This window comes from Lepus europaeus, chromosome 20 (assembly GCF_033115175.1).
Source record: "Lepus europaeus isolate LE1 chromosome 20, mLepTim1.pri, whole genome shotgun sequence".
NCBI lineage: Eukaryota > Metazoa > Chordata > Mammalia > Lagomorpha > Leporidae > Lepus > Lepus europaeus.
This window is the reverse complement of record NC_084846.1, coordinates 54206484-54217363: the sequence shown is the minus strand read 5'-3', so window position 1 is coordinate 54217363 and position 10880 is coordinate 54206484. Positions and strand designations below refer to the sequence as shown.

At 42.4% G+C, this 10880-nt stretch overlaps 1 protein-coding gene across 3 annotated transcripts in view; it reads right to left on the bottom strand.

Moving 5' to 3' along the window:
• Nucleotides 1-483: 483 nt before the first annotated feature.
• Nucleotides 484-10880, bottom strand: part of HEPACAM2 (HEPACAM family member 2) — a 47733-nt gene continuing 37336 nt past the window's right edge. For 2 of the 3 annotated variants that reach the window (XM_062179138.1, XM_062179139.1), the window contains exons 5-9: nt 8760-8885; nt 8647-8671; nt 8517-8554; nt 7121-7194; nt 3720-3833 (exon numbers count right to left, since the gene is read on the bottom strand). In XM_062179138.1, the coding sequence (XP_062035122.1) occupies nt 3720-3833; nt 7121-7194; nt 8517-8554; nt 8647-8671; nt 8760-8885 (377 nt within the window). Of the gene's footprint in view, nt 528-3719; nt 3834-7120; nt 7195-8516; nt 8555-8646; nt 8672-8759; nt 8886-10880 lie in introns of those variants that run through there. The other variant, XM_062179140.1, reaches the window with a different exon arrangement.

Sequence of the window (10880 nt, the reverse complement as noted above, 5' to 3'; positions counted from 1 at the left end):
TACATCATTTCCTTAAGCATTTATGAGTCTTTTTGCAACTACTGTTGGTGATTGATAATCAAGGAAAAGACATAGTCTTACTTTTGTGACAACCATCATTATTTTGTGGTACAAATAACAAGAAAGAAATTCATAAAAGAAAAAATATTTGGAAAGCTTACCAGGAATGAGAGTTTAATAAAACAAAGTCTGCTGAAAAAAAAAAAAAAAGCTTACAAATATGGTTGAGATGGGAGAGTGTCAATGTTTCTGAAAGTAAAAGTCTAGAGTAGAGCTTTCTCCCTCCTGGTTGGCATGTCTCACATTCCTCTGTTGCACAGGACGGTATTTGCAGACTGGAAACCTGCAGTCCCACTTGTATAAAAGTCTCTACTCTGAATTTCAAAGAAGTGATGAATAAGAAGAAGTGGACTTGACTTCTTCACTGATTCCAGATGGATATTTGTTGCCACTGTTTTTTCTCGAATTTCCACTATTTTTCCTTCAGTATTTCATTCCAGCATACTGCTTTGCCCATGACAGCTCACCTGGCAAGGAGATATATAAGACATGTAGAGTGTTTTATGGATTCCGAGTCTACAGGTGAAAGAAATTTAAATATTTTTTATTTCATTTTTATAGCTACAAATAGTATGAGATTTTAAGATAGTTCAAGAAAACTGTGTTTATCAGTTGATAAGTTAGAAGAGTAAGCAATCATTAAATTCTGTACATAATTTCCTTTTAAAACTAAAGGCTTACTTATTTGAATATTGTTTTCAAGACACCTACAGTCAGCCTTGAGTTCAAAACAACCATATCCAGAATATTTAATGAAGTCAACAGAACAGCGTTTAAATAAATGCAACCATACGTTTGGTAAAGAATTGGGCTGAGTGCTAGAAGGGGCACAGACCAATTTAGCAATCTGTTAAACATCATCCAATAAGGTAACAGACACATATCTTCAAGAAAATAATCTAAGCGTTAAAGAATAGAATTGTTTGGCTGTCTTTCTTACCTCACACGTGATTGTCACATAAAGGAAAAAGAAGGCACTAAGTTAGGATCCTTTACCCTGAGCTGGTCCATCCGCTTTGGGGTTGGAGGATGGGAGACGTTCACTAACCACCTATAGTACTTCACTATTCAGGAAATTGATCTTTGAATTTAATTAGATGTAGAGGATAAAACCATAGACAATCCAGAGAGAAAAAAGGTCTCTGCTTCTGTAGCCAACACATTCTATTGAGGAATATTTATTTTATGAAGGATCACTTATCTTTAGGTAAAATAAGCAAACAAGAGCCCACTAAACTATTATTTAATTTCTCTCTCTAGCACATAATAAATGTCCTAGAGATGTGGATTATTTGTTAATAAAATAAGTACAGGGACTAGCCTTTTTTTTTTTTTTTTTTTGACAGGCAGAGTGGACAGTGAGAGAGAGAGACAGAGAGAAAGGTCTTCCTTTGCCGTTGGTTCACCCTCCAATGGCCGCCGCGGTAGCGCGCTGCGGCCGGCGCACCGCGCTGTTCCGATGGCAGGAGCCAGGTGCTTATCCTGGTCTCCCATGGGGTGCAGAGCCCAAGCACTTGGACCATCCTCCACTGCACTCCCTGGCCACAGCAGAGAGCTGGCCTGGAAGAGGGGCAACCGGGACAGGATCGGTGCCCCGACCGGGACTAGAACCCGGTGTGCTGGCGCCGCAAGGCGGAGGATTAGCCTGTTGAGCCACGGCGCCGGCCCGGGACTAGCCTTTTGGTCCAGCGGTTAGGATGTTTGCATCCCAAATCAGAGTCCCTGGTTCTCATCAGGGCTTTACTTTTGCTTCCAGTTTCCTGATCAGTGTGCATGCTGGGAAGCAGCAGGTGACTGCTCAAGTACTTAGGTCCCTGTCCCCATGTGAGAGACCTGGATTGGGTTCCTAGTTCCTGATTTTGGCCTGGCCCAGCCTTGGCTGTTGTGGGCATTTGGTGAGTGAAGCAGTGGAATGGAGCTCTCTGTCTGCCTGCTTCTCTAATAATAATAATAATAATAATAATAATAATATGCAAAATGTTTTCTGATAAAAACAGCCTACTTATTCATTTTAACAGAATAGATAACATGAATCTGTATTCAGAGAGGATAACATTTATAAATTTGTACAATTATTATGTGTCAACCAGAGAGAGAGAGAGAGAGAGAGAAGGGGACATTCTCCTAACTTTATTCCAGAAAGTGGAGAGAATTAGGTATTAATTTAGAGTTCTACTTTTAAGCTGTCTTGGAATTACATCCCTCTCTTGTAGAATCCTATTAGGTTAATAACAACATACTTTGCATATTTCTTTTATTTTCAAACCAGAAGTTCCTAGCTCCAAGGAGTCTTTTCCTTATTTATCTGATTCCAGGTACATTTTCTCTGATGCGGTACTCTGCTGTTTCTTGCACTTTAAATGATTGCCTTGTTCCCCCAAGGACTGATGGGTTCTGGCCCCATCAGAGGAGTTTCCACTCACTCCGGCTGTTATTTTTGCTGTTTACCCAGAGGTGTGCAGCGATTACTTTGTTGGCTCTGTCTTTTGCCAGAGGGGAAGTTCCTCTGTGTGGTTTCTGATGTGCTTTTCAAAGTCAGTAATGACAAATAAAGAAATGACGGAAGATGATGTGCGGCAGTTATGCCCATAGGCTGCTGCTACAGCCCACGCAAAACAGATGCTCATTTCATTATTTCAAAAGCCTGTGGGCGCTCTTTCTCCAGGCAGGAAGGGGGCAGGCTCCTTGGTGGCAGCCTTGAGATGGATAAGCAGTTTGCCTGCTATGCCTCGGAGTGGGTTTTGTTCTCTCTGGGTGAGAGATGAGTCCTGAGTCCTCATTTCTCTATTCAATTGGGAATAAATGGCTATGTTAAAATATTTACCTATTTGAGAGGGGAGGAGGAAGGGTAGGAGGCAGGAGTGGAGAGGGGGAGAGAGAGAGAGAGAGAGATCCAGAGATCCAGAGAGAGATCCAAACATTTGCTAATTCATTACCCAAATGCCCACCACAGGTTGGGCTAGTCTGAAGCTGGGAACCAGGAACTCAATTGAGTTTTCTTTGTGAGTGGCAGAGACCCAATCATGTTGCCTTGGGGCATCATGCTGTTTCCCAAGGATTGGATTAGTGGGAAGCCGGAGTCAGGAGTGGGTGCTGGAGCCAGGAACCGAACCTAGGCACTCTGATACGGGACACAGCATCTCCGCCTCAGGCTGAATGTCTGACCTGGGAACAGACTGCTTCGAGTCATGAGAGTTTGGGCTTTTGATGCCAGCTGTGCTGTGGATCTCCTTAGTCCTTCCCTCTTCCTGGTCCTGTTTGTAGTGACAGATCATCACAGCTCTAACGTTGGCATAGCCACTGGAAAATCACCAAGATAACCAATGTAGCTTGAGAACTGGCCTGGACATTCCTTTCACACCCAGATGTGGATTCCCTGGGGGAATACCGTGTCGGGGAGAAATGCACACAGCAGACTGTTGACTCTGGAGCTTGGCTTCGGGGCCGCAGGCCCAAGTGTGTGTCCCCAGAAAGTACTTGTGTATTTGCCCATTTTATTTCTCAAGATTATTTTCATGTGGGTAAGTGTTCTGTGCATTTTCAAACATATAGAAATGATCATTTCCTGTTTCAATATCTTTCTTCTGCATCTTCCATTGTAGTCAGAGGCTAAATGCTGAGCTGTTCCGCAGCACCAGCAAACGGAGGGAGATTCATACTTACTCAGGGTGATCTGGCTGTTGGGCAGGGATGTGCTGAATAACTTCATAAATGGTGCTGTGCAAGTCTTGCCCTGATACGCCCTCAGAGCCTCGGACAGACCTACTTGGCATCTGGAAAACACGAGATATGAAGAGCAGTTGGTGAAAGACTAGCAAAGGACATTCCCAGTATGCTGTTGAAAACAATGGGCAGTATTTGTGATTCGAGAAGTGTTTACCATTCTAGAACGTTCATTTCCTCCTTGCCACAGTTCTCTGCACTTACCCTACGGGAGTTTGTTCACCGGCATAGCTCTAAGCTCAGAAGAGGAAGAGCTTGACAGAGCTATCACTTCTTTCCTTCTAAGAAGAAAGATGCCAGGACTGTAAAGGAAATAAAGCAGAAAGAAAAAATAGCAAAAGGGGAGCTATCAGGACAGCTTATTATCAGAAAGCGTGAGTGATCATCTCTTCTGCTGCATCTCAGTTACCCATTGACAGTATTTGCCAATAACATACCCAAGAGCGGCTTCAAAGAAAGGGTTCTGTGCAGATTGGAGCCCTCATCCCATTATGAGTGATGAGAGTAGCAAGAACTAGAAAACACAAAGGGAGATGCTTTGGCTTGAACGGACAGGGCTCTGAAAACTGAAGTCTTAGGTGAGTGTGGAAAGAATACTACTGTGTTTGGTAAAAAATACAAAACCAAACCAAACAAAGCCCCAAAGCACTTATTGAAACTGGTGTTTGTGTTTTATTAACTCCTATTCTTTATGCTTCATAATTTCCTCCTCCCTGTGAACACTGTCTTCCAATTATTTAGGCCAAATCTGTTTTTTTCACATCTCAAATGCTTTTTTTTTAAAATTCATATTCCAGCCCACTTCGGCCCTTCATATTTCTATAACTCAAAACAGTGAGAGACTCAATGCCCTTGGCAGGTCTGAGGAGTTCTCTTATCTCATCCCAACTTGACCTGCTAGCATATAATGAAACATTTTAGCTTTATGATTTCTGGACCCCACCTGTTCCTATTCCACTTGCTAAAGCTCTCAGGGGCAACTCCGCCACATGTGATTTGTCCTAGTATTTCTGTGTCTAGGAGATTTGGGCTTGCAGTTTGCATTTGAGGTTAACTCTTGATTTTCTTTGGCATGAGGTAGTCAGGGGCTATGGTATAAACTTTTTACAGATGATCCCTAATCTACTCACCTAACCTAGCATTAGTGCTGTTAAAGAGTAAAGTGTCCATCTCATGCAATTGCCTTCTGTCCCATTCCCGAAAAGAGGTGTTACATGGACAGTGAAATGTACAACAGGCAGAGACATGCTCCATTTGTACACATGTCACAATAAGCTGAGAAATTATTTTTATTTTAAAAAACTTACAATAATTAGTGGTTCAATGTGTCTTCTGTCTATACTTCAACTTTGTGATTTTGGTTTTATTTTCATTTTCTTTTTTCTTCTTAAGGCCCTTGGATATGGCTGCTGATTTTCCCATACAACTGCCATTCTGTGATTCTCCTCCATGGACTCTCCTCCCTTCTCCTCCTTGGGTTGCTTTTTTTTTGCTTAAGAATTGTTTTATTTATTTGAAATGCAATGTTGGAGAGGGAGGGTAGGGGGAGGGGGAGGGAGAGGGAGAGGGAGAGGGAGAGGGAGAGGTCTTCCATTTGCTGGTTTACTCCCCAAATGGTGTCAACAGCCGGGGATGGGGCAGGCTGAAGCCAGGACCCAGGAGCTTCTTCCAGGTCTCCCACATAGATGCAAGAGCCCAAGCACTTGAGCCATCATCCATCGTTTTTCCAGGCGCATTAGCAGGGAGCTAGATTGGAAGTGGATCAGCTGGAACTGAAACTACAGCCCACTACCCACAGGGCCTTCCTGGGTTGCTGGTTTTGATTCCTCATTTCTTCCTGGAACCACGTGGCATGGACAACTAAGAACCCCAGCAGGTTTCCCAGGAGTATTTGCTTTGAAGATGAGCATGGCTCCAGTCAAGTTATTCTGTTCATGACAGAAATAAGCAGGGCTGCTGACAAGTACTCAAAGCACCTGTTCTTCAGAACTGAAACCTTTAGAGCCAGTCGACATCCTAACAGTCAGTACCCAGGCTGAGTACCCCAGTCAGTACCCAGGCTGAGTACTCATTAATCACAAGGCTAAGTTTAAAGTGTCTTACATAAATCACACTGCTTTCCAATGAATTCCTGGAATGAGAAGCATGCATTATTTTAAATAAACTCCTTGCTGCAAAAATTCCATTCCATGTCTTCTTAGCACTTTAGTTTTCTGCTTTCCCGTTTGAAGCCATGCCTTGGAGGGGAGCTTCCTGCCAATGCAAGAAGCTGTTTGACATAACTGATCTGCCCAATTTTATTTTCATCTCTTTGGTTGTGGAACTGCAGCGTGAGTGAAAAATGGGCCTGGGATTGGAAAGGGCATCGCAAGGCCCCTGCAGGCAGCTGTCCCCTGCACCTGAGATGGTGTGGCTGCCACTGCCACCGACTGACCCACCCTTCACCAGCACCAAATCCCATCAGTTCCTCTCCATTACACACACGGCATTTCTGAAGTCTGTGGCCAGGAAACTCACTGGGCGAGGCTTACACACTGATGGAACCCTCTGAACACGAGAAGGAAGCATTTCCTAAGGCAAATTGGTGTTTTACACAATGAGCCTGAGACTTTCCAGAGCAAGGAATGGTGTGTGGCCCCTTCCATAAGTGGACTCCTACCAAGGAAAAGGGAAGCGGAGGGAAAATCGTCCTGTAGAAAGCCACAGAAGTGCAGGAACATCCTGTGTGTCTGTTAACACAACTGAGGGCTCTGAAAGATACTACAGACTGAAAAATGGCTTCAACCGTACGGAAGCCTCCCGCTCCCATTTCATGCACCTGTGGGGTAATAATAAGGATGGAAACCTGCATGCCACGGTCTGTGCAGTGTGTTCCCTCTGATGAGCACGAGGTGCTTTTGGGGGCACGACCACTGATCTCTGCAGTGCACCCAAGAGATGGGGGGTGGGGAAAATGAAAAGCAAAGAGGAGGAGAGAGTTCTGTAGAGTGAGGAGCTGCGGTTATCAATGTGATGTAGAAAGACTTTAACCAGGCTCTCCTGGCCCTCTGTTTATTCAGTTTTCCTGACCTTCGACCTCCCTACTGCTCTGTTCTTCACAGGGCTCACCAGGTCAGGATGCTTCTAAATTGGCATGATTGGCTTCTGAACTGTGCACTGCATCACTGTACTGATGGTGGCTGAGAGGCGGCTTAGCTCCCCAGAACCCAGCAGCTCCATTCCTCACAGAGGAAGTGGTCATTTGACCACGCTGCCCAAGTGCTCCCATGAGTGCTGCTTCCACCTGTGGTGGAGCACAGCCCTACCACGTGGTAAACCCACCACTAGGAAAACCAACCCGGGGAACACCAGAGGCATCCGGAAAGGCAACAAACTCATATATCCCGAAGTCGTCCAGCGCATCTTCATGGCCTGAAAAGGAAGCAGATGTACTTACAAACCAAAAGCCTTTGGACTTGCTAGTGTTGTCTTTAGAAACCTTGACTGTCTTAAGTGCTACATGCATAAAGCCAGTTTAGCATTTTCTAATCACCTGTAGTCCTAATGCCATTATGCACTGTGGGGAAGCATCCCCTGCAAAGTTGAAACGATTATCCTTCGCCTGCTGTGGGAATTGTGGATGGAGTATTCAGATATACACATGCGGGCAAGCTTGGGCTTCCTTCCCAGAGACTCACGGACCCCAAGGCTTCAGGCTGGAGGTCACAGCAGCCTTGGAGCCACAATAATCTACTGCACCCCACCAGATCTCACAGAGACCATCAGAACACATGAAGAGTAGTAAATAAACAACTCCAGTTGCCCAAGCTTATAAAATACAGTGCAATACAAAGAAACTCCTCTAAGCCAACAACTGTGGAGTGATGGGGATGGAGGTGATGGGGAAGAATCACATGGTGTCTGGGGCCCTTGACAGCTCTGACATTCAGTCACTTGTTAGTGAGGCAGGGCTGGGTAAGAGGAAGAAGACCCACGCTGATGAAGCATCCATGTATCATCTGAGGCACTCCACCTACATTATTTCCTTTAATTCACCTAGCAACACTCTCAGGGAGTTTCTATCTCTATTATGGACACGAGGAAGTTGAGATTAGGAAAAGGAATTCTTTTTCCCAAGAGGACTTAAGGGGAATGTGGCATAAAAGGGATTGCTCAAGTGACACTATGGTCTAAGCAAAAGCTCCATTGTAACAGCTGAGGACAGAGTCAACAGTGATGGTCCCATTGTAACAGCTGAGGACAGAGTCAACAGTGATGGTCGTGGGGGCCACACTGGGACAAAAGACAGAGCTGGCCCCTGCCAAGCCTCTCTCTCCCCTTCTGTTGGGAATGCAGCTGGCAGCATTAATTCTACCTTAGGAAGAAGCAAAATGAGAGAACCCCTTGGCATTTTCAAAGTAATAATAATGGATCCATGGACTAAGATTCAGCAGAACTCAGTAGCTGTGGGCAAGTGACTTAATATCTCTGATCCTCACTTGTTCTGTCTGTAAAATGGAGTTGAGACTCGCTTAAGGCTTAGCCTACAGACTTGTGATTTCCATAAAACCAATGCAAGAGACAACGCTTTGGAAAGTGAAGGCAGTCTTTAAGGGATCACTGGTGTTATGTTAATGTGGGCTTTTGTTAATTTTATTACATTAATAGTACATTAAATGAGTGCATAATCACTAATATCAACACTATGAACATGCATTAATATTGATAATAGCCCTTTTCAGGCTGTTCTTTACCTGAAAATGTTTGAGCTTTCTTATATTCCGTTTCTGGCCTGAAAAGACAAATAAGTATTTCTGTCATGGATGATAACTAAAGAAAAATATTTAAGGAGAAAAAGTATTTCCATAGAAATATTCGTATTACCTGCTTTCTAGCTTCTGTTTTATAACTGAAACCAAGAGAGTAGAAAACACAGTCAGATATTTTAGCATCTATATGTAAACCTTTCAAAGAAATTTTTTCTAATTTTAACCTACCTTTGTGGGGTTGATATTTTTTCCATAGAAAAAGAAGACACATGGATATAATCAGAAATAGTGAGATCCCAGTTATACTTGCTAATGGGGACAACGATTTCTCTTTCTGTGCAAACCTCTCCAGTCCTAAACAAAATGACAAATATATCGTTAGAAAAAAATCACTATATAAGTTGGCATGTATATGCTTTATCTTGATTCTTAAAATTTTCACTTATTTGGGAGGTGGAGAGACAGAGAGACAGATAGAAAGCTCTCATCCGCTGGTTCAATCCTCAGATTCCCACAATGGCAGAACTGGACTGGGCCAAAGCCAACAGCTGGGGACTCAGTCCAGGTCTCCCAGGTGAATGGCAGGGACCCGGTCACCTGAGTCACTACTGTTGCCACCCAGAGTCTACATTAGCAGGAAGCTGGAGTGAGGAGCTGGATCTGGGTGTTGAACCCAGGTACTCCAATGTGGGATGAAGACTTCTCACTGTGCCTTGACTTCAGTGAGATACCACTGCAACCACATATACATATATGCATACATATGTTTGTGTGTGTGTGTGCACGCGCATGCATGACAGAGAGAGACAGACAGACAGACAGACACACACACACACACCAAGGAAGGAATACACTTACTTTAGGAGATACAGGAAAGTCCATGGGAGTATCTATGGCTGGCCATGTGATGAGTGGCCAGCGTGGCCCTGACATTCTAAGCTAGGTGCAGCAAACCTATCACATTCTTAAGCACAGACCATCAACAATTTCTCTATCACTTTCTTAAATGTAGATGTTATAGAGTGCAGCATCCTCTGACCTCTGAGAAGGAGTATTTTCATCATCATTAATTTCACAACATTTTCCTAATTGAGGTTTCTTATTTGATTGATGGGTTTATTTAGAAGTGTGTTACTTAATTTCGTTAAGTTAGGAAGCTTTCTAGTTTTCTCTTACCGACTCTTTGATCTCTTTCAAAGTATAATCCTTTGAAATTTGCTGATGTTTTAAAATAACCATCCAGTCATAGGAAGAGAGAGTGAGTTTTGTAGCTGTGTGTAAGTATTTTATGTTACTTGGGATTTAGTCAGGTTGGCTTCTTTATTCCTACCAAGCTTTTGTGTGATTGGCCTATGTGTTACAGAGAGAGAGATGTTAAAATCTTCCACTTGGTGAAGTTTTTCTGTTTTTATAAAAGTTCTCTCATTTTTTGTTATATATTAGGTTTACTTTGAGACTATGATATTAGATGCACAGAGATTCAAAATTTTTATATCTTCTGGCTAGATAGATCACTTTGCTCTTACAAAATATCCGCTTTTTATCTGAAATAATGCTTCTTGACTTAAAGAATATATCTAATTCTCACATAAGTTATCTGATCTTAGTATAGCTATGCTAGCTTTCTTTTGAATATTTGCATAGCTTATTTGTTACTTTACTTTCAATCTTTTAGTATATGTACATATAAGGTGTGTCTATTAAAAGCAGCAAATATTAGTTTTGAATACAGTTTGACAATACTTGTCATGTAGTTGGAATATTCAGTCCACTAATACCCAATGTAATTACTGGAATATTTTGTTTTTTCCTTGTGCTGATATTTTCTCCTATTTATTATCACTATTATTATTTTAATTATACATATTCATGAGGCACTAGCATGACCATTTGATACATGTATCCAAAATGTGATGATCAGATCAGGTTAGAATCTTCATCTCAAGCATTAAGAATTTTTTTGATTAACATTTAATAATTGTACATATCTATGGGGTACTGTGTACTATTTCCACAAATGTATACAATGCACACTGTTAAAATTGGGCTAAGTAACACTTTCCTCTTTTTGCCATTACTTTATGTTTGGAGACTTGAGCTTCTCTCTCTTACTTGTTCATGAAACACACAGTAAGTTAACATGAACTTCAGTCACCAGAATGTTGTAGAACGTGAGGTTTTATTCTTCCTATCATTGTGCTTTGGTAACTGTGCTCCAGCTACCCATTAGTCTCCCTTCTGCCCACCCTTTCTAAGGTCTAATAGTCGCTATTCTATCTTCAGATTGACTTTATTTTTACTAATGTATACATATGTATATAAGATTTATTTTATTTTTTTATTTGAAAG